The 22,294-nt window shown below is 40.3% G+C and overlaps 1 protein-coding gene across 1 annotated transcript in view; it reads right to left on the reverse strand.

The window, feature by feature from the left end:
- COL11A1 (collagen type XI alpha 1 chain) overlaps positions 1–22,294 on the reverse strand; it is a 165,610-nt gene that overhangs the window by 87,138 nt on the left and 56,178 nt on the right. The window contains exons 9-24 of the mRNA XM_075711675.1: positions 21,322–21,384; positions 19,678–19,719; positions 19,248–19,310; positions 16,371–16,445; positions 13,890–13,973; positions 13,578–13,634; positions 9,534–9,587; positions 8,096–8,149; positions 7,938–7,991; positions 7,290–7,343; positions 3,976–4,029; positions 3,819–3,863; positions 1,863–1,916; positions 1,730–1,774; positions 1,037–1,090; positions 530–574 (exon numbers count right to left, since the gene is read on the reverse strand). Coding sequence (XP_075567790.1) covers positions 530–574; positions 1,037–1,090; positions 1,730–1,774; positions 1,863–1,916; positions 3,819–3,863; positions 3,976–4,029; positions 7,290–7,343; positions 7,938–7,991; positions 8,096–8,149; positions 9,534–9,587; positions 13,578–13,634; positions 13,890–13,973; positions 16,371–16,445; positions 19,248–19,310; positions 19,678–19,719; positions 21,322–21,384 — 897 coding nt within the window. The remainder of the gene's footprint in view (positions 1–529; positions 575–1,036; positions 1,091–1,729; positions 1,775–1,862; positions 1,917–3,818; positions 3,864–3,975; positions 4,030–7,289; positions 7,344–7,937; positions 7,992–8,095; positions 8,150–9,533; positions 9,588–13,577; positions 13,635–13,889; positions 13,974–16,370; positions 16,446–19,247; positions 19,311–19,677; positions 19,720–21,321; positions 21,385–22,294) is intronic.

Below are 22,294 nucleotides of genomic sequence, written 5' to 3' on the forward strand. Positions count from 1 at the left end.
AGCGTAAAATTCAATAGCGACATTTTTAAAATTAACAGAAGACATGCTTCAAGCCACAAGAACGTGTACAAACAGACAGATCAGGGAAAAAACCACCAAGTGACACCACAGTATGCCAGTCAGACTGCAGAGTTATGTCAAAATATAATCCTTGAAAAAAGAGAACGGACTCGGAGTTCAGTAGGTAAAACTTTGTTATAGAAAAGAGATTAATAAAACTAATTTTCACAGCTTGCTGTGAAATTAATTAACATACAAGTGCACGGTGTTTAATATTGTAGATGGGATTCTGAAGCTAATAACAGAAAATTAATCCAAAATAAAGGGAGGAAATTATGCTCGTGAAAAAGCGTATATGAGAGAAAAGCCAGGCCTCCATTGGTTATTCATTTACTTGAGGATTTCAGGAAGATCTGCGAATTTTTAGATCTTAGGTTACTATTCCGTAAAACAGCAAAGCCCTTGAGCACATAAGCAAGGTTGTTGCACAGAACTGCCTGTGAAATACCAGAATAATGCTGTAACTTACTTTTTCACCAGGAGGTCCAATAGGACCTTGCGGACCAGGAAGCCCCTATTAAAAAGAACCCAGTGTGAGAAAGCAGGGAGAACAATATACGTACATTCACCCTACTAAAGGTCCCTCATTAATCTGTTTAAACACGCTGGCAAACAGAAGTGGCTTTCCCCCCCCCAGGAGCTAGACCAGGGGTTTTGTGTGAGCCTTGTGCGCAAGGCACGGCGCTGGCAGTAGGGCTGTAACAAGATCCTATTCAGAACCCTCCTCCAGGTGTGGCCCTTCCCGCTGCATTCCAGGAACACTGAATGACTCATTTTTCTCCTGAATGAAAAATCCCTCTGAAAGCTGACTTGAAAACTCTGCTCCCACTGCCCTCGGCACATTTGCAGCATTACTTATAAAATCCTTGAAGCTTTATCAGTTTTGCACATGAAAAGCTAACCTTTTAGTAATTTCCATTTATTAAACATTTGCTGCGCGCTACATCGTATTTCTTCAGAGTTATTTTACACTTACTTGTGGGCCTGGGATTCCTTGCTGACCAGGAGGTCCTGGTTCCCCTTGAGGACCCTACCATGCAAAAAAAATACCCGGGCATTAGGTTTGCGTTTCTGCACTACAGATCTTCATTGTCAGGACTAAAAGGAATACAAACTCATCTTTGTTCCTCCCTCTTTAAAGTCCACCACCAACTTTCTATCCAGGATGATATTTTTTCATGCTAATGAGTATCACGGCCTTTTCTTTAGTAGAGAATAACAGCCCACGCTAGGACCCAAGCACTGGAGTCCATGGTGCTAAAGGAGCTTGAGAGGACGCACGGGTAGGCCTTTCAGCTGAGAAGCAAGTACCAGAAGGCTTCTCTTTTCTGAGTAAGATCATCAAGCACTGGAACAGGCTGCCCAGAGAGGTGGGGGAGTCCCCATCCCTGGAAGTGTTCAAAAAACGGGCAGAGGTGGCACTTGGGGACATGGTTCAGTCTGGTCTGCCCTTGACTGGTTTAGTGTGGACTTGGTAGTGTAGGTTAATGGTTGGGCTGGATGATCTTAAAGGGCTTTTCCAACCTAAACCATTCTATGATTCTATGATCATGCCGCTGAATATTTTGACAGAAAAGTTTAATTAAATGGAAGGGACTGCGTAGTGGCAGGGACGAGAGAGTGCAGATTCCTAGAATCCACTTCCCTTTTTAATTCCCAACTTACTCACCATGTTTCCTTTTGGGCCTGAAGGTCCATCAACACCTGCAATGCCCTACAACAAACAATATAAACATGAGCAACTTGCAGCGGACTTCCATTTCTCGTCTGGAAATTGCAAACACAAAGCAGTTTGTACGTACCGGCTGTCCAGGGGGACCAGGCGTACCTCGGGGGCCCAGTAATCCCCGTGGACCCTGTAAGAGACGAAACACGTATTAATGCCTGCGTGGGCTTTTCTGAACAAAGAGAGGCCCGGGAGCAGGACTGGGCAAGGAACGTTGTCCTGGTTTGGGCTGGGACAGAGTTAATTTTCTTCCCAGCAGCAGGCACAGCGCTGTGGTTTGGATTTAGGATGAGAAGAATGCTGATCACACGCTGATGGTTTAGTTGTTGCTCAGTGCTGCTCATGCCAGACAAGGGCTTTGCAGCTTCCCCTGCTCTGCCAGGGGCACAAGGAGCTGGGAGGGGGCACAGCCAGGAGAGTTGATCCCAACTGCCCCAAGGGCCATTCCATACCATACGGCGTCATGGGCAGTATGGAAACTGGGGGGGTTGGCCGGGGAGCAGCGATTGCTGCTCGGGGATGGGCTGGGCATCGGTCGGCGGGTGGTGAGCAACTGCATTGGGCAGCACTTGCTTTGTGTAGTATTATTACTATTATCATTATTATATTATTATCATTACTATTTTCCTTTATTTCAACTATTAAACTGCTCTTATCTCACCCCAGGAGTGTTTCTCACTCTCACTCCTCCCATTCTCTCCCCCATCCCATCGGGGCAGGGGCAGCGAGTGGCTGCGTGGTGCTGAGCCGCTGCCTGGGGCTGGACCACGACAAACGTCTTGTGGGATAGGAAGGATGAGGGGAAGGCAGCATGGGGGTTGAGGGAGAGAGAAAGAAAGGAAAAAAATTCACTGATAGCAGATTCTGCTGAGGGCCACTACACATCTGAACAGGGTGTCAGTGAAAGGCCAAGCTTTGATTTAGCTGCTGTGTGGTCATTTTGGAGAACGGTAGGAGATAACTTTATATTTCGCGGTGCAGAACACTGGCACAGCCTCTTCCACTGAAGTTTCAGCTGTGTCTTGGCCTGAAGGTCTGACCTGAATAGTAGCATACATGTTTGTATTCCTGCTTTTAGAAAACACGGAGGTCTGTCATACTCTATAGTACTATTCTAAGTGTAAAACAGTGCTTTTATCTGTAGTAAAGAGCCAATAAATAATTAAAAACTACTAATAATTTTATTATAGTAAGTGCGAGGCATTCATGAAACCAAAATCAGATTTGCTTCTCTTACCCCTAAAAAAATTCCACAAAAGACCAAGGCCTGTTCTCCTAAATAAGGTGAGCAAGATTTGGCCTATAACATAATCTTGTGGCTTTATACTACGTAAATGAGTATTAGTTTCCATCATTTGTGTCACCATTCACGTCACGCTGCTGAAGTAGGCAGGACTGAGTCTCCAGTCTCCTCATGTATGATAAAGTCACAAATCACTAACACTCAGACTCTGTAGAGACTTCTTCCTACTTTGCGAGTAGGCAGCAGTCTATCATACTTTTAGGGTGAAATTCCCCTTTCTGAGGCTTGATTTCTTCCCTGCAATGCAGAACTCTGCTCTGCAGTGACAGCACCTGCAGAATTCCAACTGACAGCAGTGCAAATTCTGTATGTGAAACAAGTGTAAAAACACACCATGAAGCACAGCAGTGTGAAAAAAGAGGAGAAGCCAGGCCTTCTTTTCTAATAAATAGATGTTTGGAAGACATTTTCAAAGCAAGAGGGGCTTGGTTATATTCTCATGTAGCAAGGACTGCAGTGACTGATTTTACACAATAGCCTTTGTGATGCTGGAGGTTGGGTATACTTGGCTGGATATATCCCTGACAATTCTAATCCTCTAAGTAGTGTTTCACCCCTAACAAAACCGTTCATTTGTTTGCTTTTCAGCCAGAATCAGTCCTTTCTATATACCCGCACAGGCAGTAATTTTTATACCGGGAATTCAGAACAGTTCAATAGAAAGGAAAAAAAATCTGAGAGTGACTTTTGTTTGTAACAGAAACAGAAGAACAAGAAAGCAATGCTTACAGCTTCACCTGGGAGCCCTCTTGGTCCAACTTCCCCATCTTCTCCCTGTTTTTGTATAAAGGGAATAGAAGCTTTAGAAAAAAAGAACATGTATCACGACCATATTCCCATGACATGAAGATTCACTCTGGATTTTGCTGTGTAAATAGCAACTTACTCTTGATCCGTCTTCACCAGGTAAGCCAGGAGGTCCCTGTGGGCCGCGGTCTCCCTATAGAACAAGGAAAGTGGTTAAAATAATACATCTGTTGCTGCAAACAATAATGGATGGGAAGGGAAATGAAAACAAATGTGTTCGCTGAAGTCTGATGTGTCAAAACATGTCTTGACACAACGATACACATCTGTAGGTTACAGTACTCAGTAAAGTCTTTTATTACATTAGTATAAGAACAAATGAACATTATTGAAACAATGAACTATTTGTGTGTGTAAAATTTCACTCTGCAACTACTCTTGGCCCCAGAGCATACACAAACTACTCCTACAAAAAGCACTTACCCGCATTTTTTTTTTTTTTGTTGTTGTCTCATCAGCACCTTCCCGCTCCCCCTACACGACGTATTACTGCCAGTAAAATAAGGCATGTGTACGTGGGTCAGAAGTGAACAAACCAATCGCTGGGCCTCGGAGTCCCCGCGGTGAAGCGCAGTGACCGCCTTCCCGAACCACGCAGCCTGGCACCAGTCACCGAGAGCCTTGGGACCGATTTGTCTGAGGCTTTGGAAGGCAGCCAGGCTTCCATGCTTCCCCTCAGAGGCCGGGGCTTTTCAAGTCTCTATATGCAGAGCCTCAGTAGCTTCTGGACCATGCTTTTAGGATTTATTTTTCTTTCCCCATTTCTGAAGAGAACTAGTGTGCTGCATAGCTCAAACACCACTGACTGACCTCTTTATGGGCAGCGGGTTTTTAGACTGTGACTTCCTTCTGGCATTGGAAAACAACCAAGTATTCATGCTGTTTCCCTTAATTTTATCAGTGTCTCCAAGGAGCCTGACCGCTGCTGTGGATCCTAGCAAAAGATATATGGAGTCACTCTTCAGTGGCTCCGTTCTTTACTCTTTCAAACTTTCCTAGGGTATTTTAGGTAACTTACTCTCTTACCCCAGAGCTATGCAGTATTAGGGATGTCAGGGTTTTATTCTACTGCCTTTCTGTCCTCTTTAAGTTGGGTTTGGTGTGGGAGAGAATGAAATACTATGGCCTGCGCTTTCATACCTGTAAGATGAATTAATACAGCAATTTCTACATTTTGCAAAGTTTTGGAACTACTCAACGTGATCTGCCGGCAGAGCATGTGTTTTTCTATGTGCTAAATGACAATCCCAAAAGGTGACACATGAGACACATCATCTGGGCTCTGGCTTCCAATTAATATCCAGGTGAAGACTGACTTAAGCTTTCAAATACTGGAATAGTTCATCCCCTCGAGGGCTACCTTTCTTGTCTTGCAATCCCATGGCACTTAGATTAGGAGCTCGCATTCAGTGTCCTTGTACTGTCATGCAGTAAGAACAAAACCTCCTATCGTTATCAGCATTCTCAGTTCTTTCCTTCAAATGTTCTGTTAAAACCTGAGTTTCTTTTTCCTTAGACCTTTTCTTCTAGTATATAGTGTCTTGCTTTTATACTGGAGAAGGGTTACGCATCTGGTAAATCTAAATAAGAAAAGTTCAAAGTCATAGATATTGAGGCTAAAAGGGATATTACGCCATGTGGTCTGATCTCCCCTCCACTGGAAGTCAGAGGCTCTCATCCCGTAAATCCTGTCTGATAACTTGCGTTTGACAGAGTCATAACCTCAGAGAGACATCCAATTTGCAACTCATACTTCCACTATGACTAATTCTAAAAGTAGTCCTACAACTTCTAAAGTTATGGGTTTTCATCATCAATTCTCTTACAGCTGAAACACAACTACAACAGAAAAAGTGTTTCTCTTCTCTTTCTTTCTGTGCTCTTTATTGCAAGCCAAAGAGAACTGAATATTTGCATTATATGCTGTTGGTACCTACGAATCCGAAGAGCTACACCTTTGAATTGAGCTGCTTTCAGAAAGATCATAGGTTGTACTTTTACAGAAGATTTCCACAGACAGATAAGAATGCAGTGCTTTTTAAATAGTGGGATGAAAGAAATGATGAAAGGAAGTCATTATTTTCCTTACTATTTTGCAAATTTCAACCCAAACTTATTCTTCTATTTTAGTTTTTCTTATTTGTTTAGGAAATATGAAACAAATAGAATATTAAAAAAAAAAAGTTTAATTTCTTGATGACTTGGAAGGTCCCACCGACAGACAATTGTAGTATTCCAGGTTGGAAAGCAGACGCACATTCCCTGACTCTGAACCAATTTCTGCTCAGCCTTCCAAGAGTGAGGTAGCGGCAAGAGCTTAATGTCCAGCCCCCTCTGCTGGTCACCTGCTGATGAAGCTGGATTTCAATTACATGACGCGCCGATTGCTTTACACTCTTTTAAGTCAAAGGGAATGATGGAAGAGGATCAAGACATTTCTGTATCACACTAGAAGTTCTTTTCGCGTTGCAAATAGAACTCAAAAGAGCATCCTTAGATACTAATACAAAGAACTGCATTATGAACCAGTAGCCGACACAGCTGTGGTTTTCTGGGAAGTGCTAACCCATAGAAGCATGAGAGCTATCGTCATTCCTTGGTCATCAAGCTTTAGCACATATGGGAATGGTTCCGTTGACATTCCCACTCCCTGCTTCTTTTACGGTGCGTTGCACTTACCAGGACAACAGTAAGGGAGGTACATTCAGTAGAGTCTGTTGTTACTAGCATCTACATTGGGGTGTAATTTAAAGCAGAAATCCCCTGCTATGATTATTTTCACACCTTGCAGGGAAAGAAGCAGTCTCATCCTACAGATTGGTACAACGTAAGGAGCAAGTACATTAGTTGTTTTAAATATTACTTCAAGTTTTCCTAACTTATCTGACCTGACTCTGATCTTTCTTTAAGCTGCAGTTGTTGGAGTAAACCACCCTAAACAATTCAGTTTGCAATTCAAATATTCAAATGCATTTTTGAGCAGGCTTCTCAGCAGGTTAAAATTTGTCACGCTCCTGATACAGAAACTTCATGCTAATTTCCTTTTCCTGTTACTATTTCCTTTAACAATCACTTTGAATCCAACAGGCAAATTCCTTAACTAAGAAAAATTAGAGCAAAGCCTAGCTGAAGATGTGATCTGAATTCTGAAAATATATTTAAATCATTTATATATATATATGAATTTTTGCCTATTGATTGATATTGCTCAAATGTTTCATGAGGAATACATTACCTGACAATATAGATATTATTCTGTAGTGTGAGCAGCTGTTTTAACAGACATTCTGTTTTAACTTTCCCCATAGTCCTTAGTGCTATTCTTAATGAATAGTGCATTATTTCTGTGATGGTATCAATTTGTTGTTGTATAAATACACATGGTTTTCTTACCCTGTTACCTTTGTCACCAGGGAGGCCAGGAAGACCATCAAATCCTCTGTCACCCTAGGAAAAAAGAAATCACAGCTTTAGTAAATGACTATTTTGCTGTGTATTACTCTCAATAAATTGTGCCTTCCCTCTAAAAGTTAATTTCTACCTTTGGTTATACGTACACTTTTGTTATTGAATGAAACACGTGGAGGGGAGCAGATAGATCAAATTCACAAAATTCGCTTCTGTGCATTAACGCAAGAGAAGACGCTGCACCAGCTTTTTCACTGTGCTGTAATTATGCTGTTCATAAAAAGAAGTCTACATTGAAATGAAAAGCTTGATTCCAGCTGCACTTTGCAGTTGCAAAACTGACTTTACTATTATTGATACCCTGGAACTAGAAACTGACTCAGAGGGACAGGAATCGTGCCCCAAGAATCAAGTTACTTCAGGGTCAGACTACCAGCCATTACCATTAATTACCATATTTTAAATGGATGATTCATTCTCGGCTCTTGCATCTGACCCAGCTATCTGAAACCACGGTATTTTCACTTGAGAGGAGAATTTTGGGTTGGCCTGGAAGAAACTGTGGCACCTGCATAAAATCTGTCTAGCCCGTTCCAAGACTGAAATAAAGCCTCGGGTCTTGTTATTATTTACCTTTGCACCAGGTTCTCCTGGCATTCCTCTGGCACCATCAGCTCCAGGACGTCCCTGCAAAAACCCAAAGGGGCAAACATTTGAAAATGCAGTGGAATCAGTTAATATTTAAATAGAAACTATTTATCCGGAGCAGGATTGATCCATGCGCTACCTACCCTTTTGCCAGCTTTTCCACTTGGACCAGGGGCACCTTGAATACCACGAGGACCCTGAATTTAAAAAGCGTAATTCTTAGAATCACATTCATGTCAGCAAAAAGCTAGTTAAACATCTCACCTTAAGAACAAGATAAGATTTTTTTTTTTTTATACACAAAGCTGCATTTTTTTTCCCAGGAGATGGATTCTGGTTTCCAAATTCCCATTAGTTTTAATAGAACACGGGCATCCAAACTGGCCTTAGCACTACCAATTGTAACGCTAGTTTTCGTGAGATGGCACTGTACATGGCATAAAAGCTTCTTACATTCTTTTCACGGCTTTGAAGATCTCAGGCCTGTCGTTTGAAAATCCTTCCTCCTCTCATGCCAAAATTATTTTAGTCACATAGTAATTATCTGATGAAAACTAAAGAGCGCTTATTTCAGATCCCTAACTCATACACAAACATGAGTTGTGCTGGTAAACAGCTCACATGCTGTCTTAGCTTTACACAGCACAGTTTTAACTAGAGGGAGAACAAATTACCCTAGACTGAAAAACCTAATTCTGCTTTTCAAACACATGGAACTTCCACTGACAGCTGTGTGGGCATATGTTTGTGTGGAAGCTTTCTCATCACCCACCCAAATGCATCTTCTTTAGGTGAAAATAGCAATGGTAAGGACTAGCCATCCAAAAATACTGAGTAGGAAGAGAAAAAAAATCTAAGAATGTAAGTAAGCAAACTGGAAGACTGACCAACTGTTCAGAGTCCTTTTTTGTTTAATTGCTTTATTTTTCTTCTGCAAATATCCCTGTGGAGTTTTAAGACAGGCACTTAATAAAGTAGCAAATCCATGATGCCACTTGAGATCTGGCAAAATCACTGTTCCGGAGACTCCTATTACGATTTCTTTAAGAACCCCGTATTACTTTCAGGTTTAAGCTGAACTATTTCAATGTGTTTCAGTGCTCTTTAACACCACTGCACAGGAGCTGACATAATAGTAAGCTGAGAAGAAAAGCATGCACTGATTCCTAAAGACTTATTCTTGCTATGTCACGTCTGCCTTGAAAATATCCTGTTTAATTACCAACTAAATTCAACCTCTCTCACCTTATGTGATCTGATAAGATCAGAGCCCAAGGCCAGAGAATTGCAGACTGACATATGATTATTTAACCCAGAACAGAGCCTGAAGAGACAATATTAAACCAGGTTTTCCAGTGACGACACTCTACCTGTGATAATTGCTCTGTTATACAAAGATTGCTACTTTCGTGCTTCAAAATGAACAATCAAGCGATTGCATTTAATTAGGATAGTACTGTAAAAGCTCCTTTTCTTCAATTGCACACGGAAAGCTTAGCATTGATTGATTTCTTCTAAGTGATATGAATGCATTCTCTTAAAGATAAACAAGCTCAAACATAACAGGCAATATTATTGTACCTGGGGACCTGGTTCACCACTTTCACCCTTAGCACCTGCTGCTCCAGGTCCACCCTTGATGAAAAAAGCAAAACATACTGTTTAAACATACAAAAACCTCTTTAAATGAATGTTACTATTTCTGTACATTAATTACAGGGAGAAAAAACAAACAATCCCCTATGCATTAGGAGGTGTGAATTCACCATTTGAATCTGCAGGTATACCCTGATATGTCATTGTCTAGACACTGGGCCTAACTGGGCCAAAAATCTTTCCATTATCAAAGAAAATTCCCCTCGATTTGAATGGGGCCAAAGGTAACCCTTTGCTCTATATTAATATTTGAGAGCTAAATATGAGCACAGTACGGAGCTAAGTCATGCACACAGTGCATCTGCTGTAGGGAAGGCAACAGGAATGAAAGCCAGCTTTTTTTACCTTTATCTATTTCTGTGTTGTACAGAACACAACAGAGTCGTGGAGTTCAATCCAAAGATCACTACAGTCGATGAAAAATACCCTGTCTAATCCTGTCATGAACTTCAGCGACGTTTTAATCAAGGTCTTTGTGCACCTGGCCCTGACAAAGTGGAAAATCTATATAACTGCACCTCTTTGCTATCGTTAAATGATGATACAGATTTTCAGAGTAAGTTTTACTCATAAACAGACCTAAACCAGACCTTCATCCAGGGTAAGATACTGTCCATGGTATCTGGGGCAGAACCAGTCGAAGTAAGTTTGTGTTTTCTTAAGAGTGGTCTCACAAAAATAGACAAGACAAACCAAAAAATCTCGATGTGCTCACAGAGCATACAGGCTCAGGGAAGGAACATGGAGTTTCCTATTACGGGCAAAAGAGTTTTCCCATTTCTGACCTCTGAAACAGGCCGTGACCAAATGTATGCATTTAATAGGAAACGAATCTTGCAGACCTTGGAAAACTGGTAACCCTCCTGTATTCACCATAGTGCCCACCCAAAGAAAGAAGCGGTCTCACGGCTTGGCTTAGTGCCCGCCTGGCATCCTGGAGTGGAAAGATTCCCGCTGGCCTTGCGGGATTTGAATCAAGTCCTAAGCAAACTGAAAATCAGATCCTGAGCTGGTACTGGCAGTGGAGAGAAGAGGGGCTCTGCTAGGTGGTGACTGTCTGTTTGGGCTTCCCTGATGTGAGCTCTGCTTTCAGTTAATATAACTGACTACATTTAGTATCTGCAGGCAGAAATTTATTTTGTATTCTATGTTAATTAAGCATGTGAACTCCAGACCCACTGGAGCTAGACTGGGGCTTTGACAGTGCTATGTTTAAGACGTCTAATAACGGATATGTTTCTAAATGAACCTTACTGGCTACTAATAATTTAACAAAATACAGTTCATAGTAAGAGTAAAAGCTCCAACTATTTCATTCTTAAAATAAGCTGGGCACACGAACAATTGACAGGCCAAGAATCTGTAGTTGCTTCTGGAACCGTAGGCCAAAAACGCTGCCAGATTTCTAGAGCCTCCTGGTGGCTTAGAAGCAAAACAACTATTAATATTACTCATTTGTTGAACTTTGCATACAGAAATTCAGGAAAGCTTTTAAAACATGAAAGCACGAGGCCAGGTTATACCTCAGCTAAAGGTCTACAACTCACTGTCGATGTTATACTGGTCTTTACAAATTAATGCCTTGCTTACAGCAGTTCTATAGTTATTTTGTCAGTATAGACTGCATGTCATCCTGCAGGGCTCTTGATTTAAGTACACTGCTGGAAATAGTGTGTGTTTGTTAAATAGACCCGGCGTGTTTGACTATTGGTAAGTATTGCGTACCTAATCGTGATGAACTAGGGGTCTGTGAGCCAAATTCTCTGCTTGGTAGCAACTATTTACTTTGGAAGAATTACTCTAGAAAAGAATTGTTCTTGTATAGGTCTGCTTAAAAATACGAATAATGTCCAGTGATTTCAGTTTCTGGGGACCAAGTGAGATTCTGGTGGGATATTTAGCTAAAATTTACTTGAAAACAGTAAATTTCACCTAGCTAAACAGACCAGATCCATGAGGCTGGCCAGTCTGGAGCACAGCATAATCTGGAACCGAGTTTTTGACGCTACGTGAAGATGAGGCAAAGCACTACCGAGGCAACCGAGAATCCAGCTTACCACAGTTTTAGTACCACGGAGCTTTCAAGAGTCACTGAAGAGAATGTTAAGCTGGTAGGAAGAACATGATCCCAAGTATTCCTTATGCTCTCTAAAATAGTCCTTCAACGGTACGTGATTATTTTACGTCCCCTTTTATTTGTTAATAAAAGTGGTCACTGGAGGGAATAGCAGCGAGAGCCACTGCGGCAACCTTGCAGTTGCATTTTGCTGCTGTAACACACGAGATGGACAACCACCTAGCCAGTATTTGCTGTTGGTAGCAGTAGGATGCCCACCTGCCTCTCCTGCTTCCAAACTAACGGAGGCTGTACATTAAGGAGGGTAAGGATGAGAGGGAAAAAGAGGAGGTTGGAAGGAGAGGACTTGATTGTTACTGTTCAGCTCTGGGCTGTTGCTGAAGCATCACATTAAAGAAGGGAAGAAGAGCAAAAGAAGGGAAAGGAACCATATTTCTTACACTACAGTCTCACCACTTCTAAATAATGACCCAACCTCCACAACTGGGATGAATGGACGGAAACTACCTTGGAGGAAAATGCTATTGCATTCTGCGGCAAGGAGAAAACCAGGTGGCCTCCAGCAGCTTCCGTTGCTGTCTTCTATGTATGCTGCTATAGTTGTGACTGGCGTATCGCTGCAGTCATTTTTAATTCACACAATAAACCAACAGCAACTTGTCTCATCCTTTTCTCTTGGTTACCCAGCGGTCACTTGCTTTCATTTCTCAATAGCACAATTGTATTCTTGTCTGTGTTTTATAACTAGATGCTTGTCTGATCTAATGAAAACTGCTAACATTACTCTTCGCATCCATCCCCATAATGACAATACAAATAAAAATTACAGCAGACACAGGTCAAAATTTTAGAGGCCAACCTAGCTGTGCCATCACAGCAGAAAAAAAAAAAACGGTTTCCAAATTAAGTGGATCTTTCAAATACAGATGCTGTACTAACTGTACAATAGAATTTCACTCTACATCAGAGGATAAATACAATCACCTGGGAGAAATTTAGAAAAGACTGGTCTTCTACAAAGCTTATAACCTTGGCTGCAGCATTTGTTATTTTATACCATGGTACAGATGCTTTAGAATAGCTTTTTGAGAGACGGTAAATGCTAAATTACACCATTTAGTGGACTATTGAGTCTGAAAAGTATCCATTTCCTAAAAGAGGAAATTGCAATTGCAAGATTGATCAGGTGGTTTTGGCTTGCTGAACTTCCTACCTGGTTTTATTCTTTCGTTGTGAGTATTGTCCTTTTAAAGTGTTTGTAGGGAATACAGAGGCAAACCTATTTGTGATCAAAAAGTTGTTTTGCACATCATCAGAAGAACTGTTGTGTTCCCTGTACAGACTTTGTACAAACATTAAGGTTTTTTAACATCCACAAGGCCATTTTCCAGATCATTCGGTATCAGCAGTCAAGCCAGATTAAGGACTAAAGTAAAAAACCTACATTTCTTTCAGAAATCTGTATGGTTTTTAATTGCTTATAGGAATGCCTCTTAAGAACTTTCCAGATTCAGCTTAGTGAGCCAAGGTCACCCTGCACACTCTTGCTCCTTCTGTAGAGTTTCACATTTACCACAAGAAACTTTGTGAATATTAGTACAGAGATGACTGACTGTAGAGGCATATGTAGTTGTTTCTGTAAAATTACTCGCTAGTTTTGTAAGTCTACCGGTGTGCTCTATCCAAACACCCCAAAATCTACAATAAAAACTGATTTAGTATTCAGGTTGCATTGCAGACCTTGAATAAGAATAAAAACTATGGCTTTAATTATATCGGTTTCTTTTCAAATAAAATAAGTACAAATACAGAGGTGTAGGCAAGGCCAGAATGCGATCCATGGACTTGCGTTACTGTGTTCTTAAATCCGTGCCCCTGTTTTCTTTACATACCACAGGACCTGGTCTTCCAGTGAGTCCCATGGGACCAGGTGGACCTCTCATAGCGATCTGAGAAAACAAACAGGACAAAACAACAGGTATCAAGAAAAAGTTGCCAGCCAGCATACAAATTCTACGTTAATACAATTCCGTAATGCATTAGCGAATAGCCCCCATCATTGACTCAGTTGTCAATACGGATAACTACGGCGATGAGGTGACGCTTAGAGCTCTCTACTTCACATCCTGCGTGATAGAAAATGGAATTTTTTTTTTTGAGCTGTACCCTTGTGGCAGTTTTGTTTGCAGGCTCCTTGTGCTCACCCTAGCTTGCTGAAGAATAGCTTGCGCTTGAGCTTCTTGAGCTGAGATTGTCGGGCCCTTCTCACCATCTCCACCAAAGCGGAACTGCAAGTATCAAAACAAGAAAAGGATTCAGAATTTACCAAATTAAAACCAGACTTGTTATTCACTGCGACTGTGTAAACCACTTCAAAGACACAGGGTCTCAGTCTTTAGTTCGTTCCACTAGCTTCAGAAGACTGCTGCATTGAGGCCACTGGAGCCAGTGTGAATATTAAGCCATGGGTAATAGTTTAGAACTGAAGTGCAAACCTAACCCCTTATGAGCAAAGATTTGCTTGATTTCATAGGATTTTGGTTTTCATTTTGTTTGCTTTTTTGTTTGTTTCAAAAAGAGGCCAAAATAGACTCTAAATATCTGGAAAGCCTCATTAAAAATATGTATCAAAATTAATTAATTCTCTGTACATCAGTAGCTACCCACAGAAAAACATGATTCAATTTAAGGCAGACTTCAATGTGAAAAAAGTTTGGTATCTAAAATGAAACAGTTTTGTGTCATTTCTGACAACTTCAAAATAAATTACAGAATAAAATTTAGAGTACTCAGCGCTGCACTGCTAGACTGTTACTGCTCATGAAACTGCCAGCAGAAGCTCCGCAATGTTGCAGAGACACTAAGGTGCAAGAAGCGCTGCTTTCCGAAGGTACGGCGCAGGCACGCAGGTACCGGGGCCACAAATCCTTCACTGCCCACAGCAGTTATTTCAGTCTGCCTACGCCCAGCGTTGGTGCGTAACCGAGGTCTTTCTCCCGAAGTCATATTATCATCAGAATGGAAGGATTTTTTTAGAAAGTGATGGAAAACTGACTGCTTTACGCCCCTACAAATGAGCACTTTTCTGACTTTTTTTACTGGCTTTTTCTAAAATGAGAACTACCAAGCCTTGTATCATTTGAAAGGGGGCCAGGTGGTGTGTAGGGATCTGCATAACGTGGACTCAACCACATTTTCAAAATACTTTTGCAAGCAAAAGTGCCTAAATTCATTGTCCTGCATCCATTGAAAAGGTGAACCCATTTTGATGAATTCAAGCCCTACACATGATGACGAAAAGCCACACATTCCACAAAAGTTGCATCCCCCGCATTCCTTGGTGTCTTGAACGTATCTCTGTGACGAGATGGCCTGCCACCGCAAGATTCGATTCCACCTGTTTGCCCCTTTACACCAGGACGGCTCTCAAGCTAGCGAGCAAGTCATCTGTTATAAAAGGATAGCGGCTTCTCAGTGGGGTTTATAAATGTGGAACAGAATTCTGCATGGGCGTTAAAATACTAGGCTGGAATTTGGGAGACCTGAAGCCAATTTCTTCCTTCCTGAGAAATTTCTGGTTTGACTGGCGAATCACTTGTGTTGAGACTCATTAACACCTAAAAATAAAGCCCCAAACTGACCAATAGGTTAAGTATTAGTCCACACTTACTACCTTTAATGGAGCAAACTGATACAGCAGTTACAGACGGAAGAATGATTTGGGAATAATTCCCCTAAGGAGTAGTGGCGTTTTTCCCATCAACTAATTATTGGTAAACAAATATTTCTGTTACACGGCCAGCTGCGATAACAGAACTTGGTGCAAGCACGAGGTCAAAAACATTAGCTTATTTGAATAAACGTCCATTGATTGTTTCATAAATAGAAAATAAACTTTATAAAATCATCCTTTCCTCATTGATACTGATGGAGTCCTGCCTCCTGTACCAGAACTGCAGCAACTACAGCTCCGAGACTTTTTACTTACTTTGCTTTACTTACCAAAATTACTACCCCTTCATTTACAGTTGGTTTAGCAGTTCTCTGGGATGGCAGTGCTCACCAGAGCTTTCACATACACACATACACTTAGGAATAATGAATTCCACGCATATAGTACTTTTCATACCACAAAGCTGCAAGATACTTTAACAGCTTTGGGCTTGTTCCTCCACCTGCTAAAACAGATGGTGTTTTGCTTTGACTCCAGTGGGAGCAGAGCTGGCTAAGTGCATATATTTCTATTCAAAGGATGCACTGACTCTTCAAAGAAGACACTGAGGTCCAATTTTCAGCACGGAATGCTTAAAATCCTCCACGTCAAGGAGACTTGAGAGCACGCACGCCTGCTGGGAGTACATGCCCTTTGTGCAACAGCAAACTCCTTGTTTAGGACGTATAGTAGCAAATAATAGTTACTGTTGAAAATATAAGGAGGATTTCAGTGAGTGTAATACGTTCATGTAGGTTCCAATCTGGCAGCCATGCAGCAGCTAAAGCGTATGTTTTGTTTGAGGGAAAAAAGGTACCGTAAGATCTTCAAATGCTTACACCATACAAGAAACTCTGTATCATCTCTCGTTCCAAAGACAAAGTCAGATGAAAAAAGAAAACACCTATACGTTTCTTGACACGCACTTCCTCTTTTTGAAGGCTGGCTACCCTGTGATCGTAGTACAACTTACCGGCAACATTAACATGGTGCCTGGGGGACCTGCTAAACCATCAGCACCAGGGAGACCAGGGCGACCGGGTGGACCCTACGGGAACAAAGGGAGGAGAGAAAAAGGGATGAGAACAAAAGGATAGTTATACAAGATCAACCTTCTGAGTCACTCACATACACTCCTATTCATCATGACACACTCGGAGGTTTAATATTCTCTTTGCAAATGGTTTGGGACCGCTATTCATTATTAGTGAGGTGATTAAAGAACTGAGTTTGGGGAAGACATTCGGCAATAGGGAAGAAAGCTATTCTCTTTCATTATTTTACTTACAAATTGTATTAAAAAATGGAGTACTGGAGTACCTAATTACAGAGGCTCTGCTCACGATTTCATACACTGGGCTGAGCTGAGATTTCCATTGCGTTCCAGCGTTTGCTTTATTTGATATAGAGAGCTAACACTGCTGATTCTCTTTAAACCCTTTGAGTAGGCTTAATTTTCAAAGGCTATGTAACTCCTGCAGCTATGACTTGAAATCTGGTTTTCATGAAATCAAATTCTCCCTTACAGTTTAAAAAGAGCTAAACTTTTGGGGCAAGCTGGAGTTGAAGAAATGTACCAATGTGTGTACATGATGCTCACGAGTATTGATCCAACATGCCGCATAGATAAATATTGCTGTTGTGACAGCAGCGAGAGTTATAACTGCACCTCTCCTCCCAGCAATTTGCATGCTGCATTTTTACCAGCTGAAGCTGTCGAGGGCAGGAAGGACCTGCATCGGGAGTGCTCATTTGCCTGCTGCCAAACGAAGCACTCATTCCCCAGAAAGGCTCTCTGCAGGGTTGCAATGGCAGACCAACAAGCATCGAACTGTCTTAACTGGTTCCTCCCGCTGCGCAGGAGTTGAACAAAACAATGGGAAAGCTGATCTGAAAAATTTTGGTGTTTTTTCCCCTCTTCAAGAATTAAGACCAGTAGTCTGCTACTGAGTCCATTTGAGCTCTTTTTGAAAAAAACTTGAAGCATCAAAAAATAATTCCCTACTAATAATGAACTTAAAATCTTAAATTGAGAATTATTACTAATTCAGATGCAAAACACTGAATAAAATGTTGTAATTGTTAAAAAGAACCATTGTATATCCAGGCAACTTTGAGTTAAGGTTAAAAAATAGAAAAATAATTAAATGCACTTGCAAAGCACCCGAAGAACCTTCACTCTGACCTGCAGTGACTTTATGCCAGGTGATTATGAGTCTTTGCGAAGATTAGAACTGAAAGATTAGATCAGAAGACGATTAGATTACTGAAGATAGAACTGAAGGTTAGATGAGTTTTCACTTTCTTCTTCCATTGCACCATTTTGTATGAGTGAAATTCATCCCTATAGTAAGCAAAAGTGGGACCACTTACGGTCCTCTGCAGAAGGGTATGTTCATTCATTTCTCAGTTGTCTTGTACCCATTATTAGGATTAGAATAATTTAGTACAAAAGCTGAAGCACCATAGGCAACTACAAGAAGCGGTAGATTTCTCAACTAATTCTTCTGCAGTTCCGTGCTTAAACAACATTCTCAATTATTCTAGGTATTAATGCGGGCTTTTTAAAACTAAGCCATGCCATTTTCTTGAGTGGTAATTTTCTCAGAATGTTACTTTTCTGAATTTTTTACTTAAGATGAAAAGTAGTCAGAATAGTTATAGCAAGAGCTAGAGCCTTTATTCATATACACTGATTGTTGTTTAAGTAAAAACCCAAACCTGTCCACATAAGTTTAAAATATAAAGTAAGACATGTTATTTCATTAGGATGGAATCTGACAGCAGAATCCAGTTGCAGAAATCTGTGTTGTTGTCATGAATTTGGTAACTCATTTCTACAGCTATTTATTTGTGTAATGTGTCCTTTTTTATATAAAACATGAAGCCTGTTCCATGACAGCCACATGATGTGTTTAGTCAAGAATTTCTTTATGATTAATTCAGTAAGAAGTTAGCTAAAAAACTGAGTATTATCAGTAGTTACTCCATTACAATGTCTTAAAATTCCCATTTAAATATGTTTAAATTCCAAAATATGTTGTTTAGTTAATCTACGGGAAAGAAATATGAAAGAAGGGTGGACGCTGACTTACTATCAAGGTGAAGTATTGTTGGGATTTTAACATTACCTCATTATTCAGCAAAGCAATAGCATCTTCTCAACACCTTCTACACACAAATACAGCATGAGCATGCTAGACTCATCAGTAAACCATCACTCGTAAAACTCCGGGAAGTTTTTTTGTAGCATATTTTCCAGCATTTTTAGGCTGTTTCAAAATTGTGTTAGTTGTAGCAGTAAGAAAAGGCTTGTGAGAACACGTCAGACTAAAATAATAGCTTAAATTTCAATATTCATGACTGGATAGGGTTCTCATGCAGTATGTTATTTAATATGGCCAATAAATTCTGCTTGGATCATCTAAATATTATCCATCGCTTTCAATATTTCCATGTGTATTTCGATTCTGCAGAGCTTGTTTTTCTCTGTGTGTCTACATGTTACAGCTGAGGTCATAGTGATTTTTTTAAAACTCATTCAAATCCAAATGAAATGTTTGTACCTATTGCTTTATTGTATTTTAAAATAATTCACATCAAACCAGAAAATACAGGCAAATAGGAACTTAAATTTTTTCCTGTATTTACAGTAGACATTTCTACCACTAAGGAAATGTTTGTCCAGATTCTCAGTTGATTTGCCCAGCTGAGTAAATCAGCCTTGGTCCCACTGAAGTTTCTTAACCTGTGTGTATATATTTCAGATCAGGATCTAACCCACCTACTGTTACAGCAGTTAGTGCAAGACACACCATGAATACCCAGGATAATCTGTGTGTTGACTTACCCTTTCACCAGGGTCACCTGGAGGACCAACAGGACCTTGTAGACCTGGGGGACCTGTAAGACCCTATGGAAAATGAATGACATTATTATGCTGAATGACGGCTTGCAGCACTTTCGAACTATTTTTTCTCTGGAAAGTTGTGTTGAACACACATTTGGATAAAATAATTTATAAGGCAGCATACTTTTTTGTCTTAAAAAGATTTATAGTCAACATTAAAAAGTTTGATTTTCACGTGCACTCAGGTTGTAGCGTGCTGCCACTGAAAATGCTGGAGATGACCTTTTTTTACTCCCTTCTAAAAACGCTAAGTCCGTTATACCATTTGGGAACTATGATAAGATCAATATGAATTGTGTTAACTCATGAATACCAAAGCACAGTGGATAAATCAAAGGCAATAAAAGGAAATTGTGATTAATCTACTTACAGCAGGTCCTCTTGGTCCCGGTGGTCCTTCAATGAGCATACCCTAGGGGAGGATGGAAAAAGATACTAAATTGGTAGGGTCTCGGGGAAAAATATAAAACATCTTTTTAGCTGAACTACTTAAGTTAATATTTCTTAGTGCTTTGATAAACTTTTCTGGGGGTCTTCTCTCCCCAGTTACTAGAATTGGAATCTGAATTGCTGGGTGGCTTTAAAAGTGAGAAAGACTTCTAGGCTGGAGGGATCTCACAGTACTTGATTCAAAATATTTTTTTTTAAATGCTGTTAAAGCATTTGATGTGAATAGCTCTGGCTATTTCTATGTTGTGGGTCTTACAGCACCTCCTAGTTTCTTTTTTTCAGTGAAAAAAAAAAAAAAAATTTGGACACTAGTCCAAATTGCAGGTCATGGTAAGACCTACAAATACATGATCCTCACTTGTGCTTGGCTTTCCATAGGAAGGACCGGACAAACAAGCTTGAAGCTACATGCAGGGAACTCCTACAACGTTGGAGACTGGCAGTGGATATCTCTTCAGTATTATGGATGTAAACTAAATGTATCTTGCAATGGTTTAAAAAAGCCCTGCATTTTATGAGCCAAGACACTCTGAGCTTCTTCACAGATCATGACTGAGAGGTCACAATCTTCACTTGTAACTTGTTGATTATTGGAGTCCTTTAACTTTGGTGATCAGCAACTTAACCAAATGCTAATCCTGGGGTAGGAATATAGATTTAAAAGGGAGCTTTTGGATCACAGAATCCAGACATTTGATATTTAGGTAACAACGACACATCACAGTATTTTATCAGGCTTCAACTTAAGCTAGTTTTTTCCCTTGATATTTCCGTACCTAATTTTCTATAAAATAAAAACCAGATTAAACTTTAATTTCTATTTTGCCAAGTACATATTTGAAAGCAGTCCTTGAAAATTCTAGACAAGTAAACCACACTGGCATTCAACTCCTGCTAGGTATTATAAAATGATTATTTTTCTATAATCTATGTTTTCTTTTAAATTCAGTTACATTTTAGTTTCTAACTGTCAAGCATGCTGCTACAGTATAACTTTGTCCTACTGTAAAATCCACTTAGTTACTATACTTCTGTTTAAAGACGAGAAAAATTCTGTAAGCTACTGATGCATTACTGTGCTTATGACCAAGTTGTAACCTCCGAAGAAAGCATTTAATTAATCTTTTAGCAGTTTGATTGCACCTGCACAGGTTAAACATACAAGAATTTATTTAACTTCTCTAAGGGACTTCCTTGTGCTTATTGAAACCTGTATTTACAGTGGCACCTGTGCCTAAGCTGGAAGCTCTCTCTGTAGGTCTGTCCAAGCTGTAGTTACTGCATGGCCTGAGGAGCAGATCTATGCTCTGTGTTCCTCTGCACAAGAAGATTCTCCTTGTTTTAAGGAACGTGTGGTTAGTCCTTTGTGTAATGGGAAGAGAAGGCTGAACAGGCTACTGCCTGTTATCACTTTTACACCGTCCACGCTGCAGGTGATTGTTTCAGAGATCACGGGTAAGGTTACCGTCATCCTATCGTGAACAACATGGTTTGATAATGGTGTATCAACAGTGTACATATGGTATACAGTGCTAAAGAAAAACTCACCCACATCTGTACTTACAGGTTCAATCACAGCTGGTTCTCCCTTTTGGCCTTTTTCTCCATAAGCCCCGTGTCCAGTCACCTGCCCAGTAAAAACAGCCCCGAAAATGGAAATAAGTAGAAGGTCTAAGGACCTGGTACAATAAAGAACTGCAGCAACCTGTAACTGAAAGCTAAAGCTGGAACTGACCTGTGTTATGAAAAACACATCACAGGCACAAACCATATCAATCAAAAATATTTAATACATGAGAAATGGAAAATGCAAAACCTGCATGCATACTTTTCAAATTATTGGATCTTGTCCATTTGTAGTTTTTCCAGTGAGATGCAACAGTCTGCATCCCACGGTCTGCACTAGGACTTTGGACTAAGAATCTAAAACTTCTGTCACAAAGTTGTTTCTTTTCTTGTTTGAAATGTTGGGCATATTCTTGGCAATTAACAAGGATTCTTCATGGCTTTCTGAGTCAAGCAAGCCTGAAGTAAGCCGGAAAGAAAGATCCCTTGGGCCCATATGGACAGTACCCTTCAAGCTCCTAATGTTATTCATTAGACATCCACAACATGTAAAGGAGCCTCAGAAGAGTCTGTGACTTCATGCCATAAATGGCAAAGGAGTTAAGTGGCACTGTAAACATGAAATAATATTTCATGGATAGCCAGTTATGCCTCCTAACTACATGAATTACCATCAACTGCAAAATTCTTTTAAGATCAGCTCTATGGGAAGTTTTGGGTTCAGAAGTACCTAAACCAATAGGTCAGTAACACATGCTAATGGCAGAACACAGACAGATTCAAGTTTCAAACAAAGAAAAAGAAACTGATTTTTTTTTTCAAACCAGGAGGTATGTATTTTTCTTCAGAAGTACCTCTCTTGATTGCTAACATATCCACTGCAAATTAGAAATTAAATTCAGCTCTGACCAGATGAAAATTTGGAAAGTTATTTTTATTTCAGTAGAGTGATTCCATGTTTATACTAAAAT

The sequence above is a fragment of the Pelecanus crispus genome, chromosome 5 (genome assembly GCF_030463565.1).
Source record: "Pelecanus crispus isolate bPelCri1 chromosome 5, bPelCri1.pri, whole genome shotgun sequence".
NCBI lineage: Eukaryota > Metazoa > Chordata > Aves > Pelecaniformes > Pelecanidae > Pelecanus > Pelecanus crispus.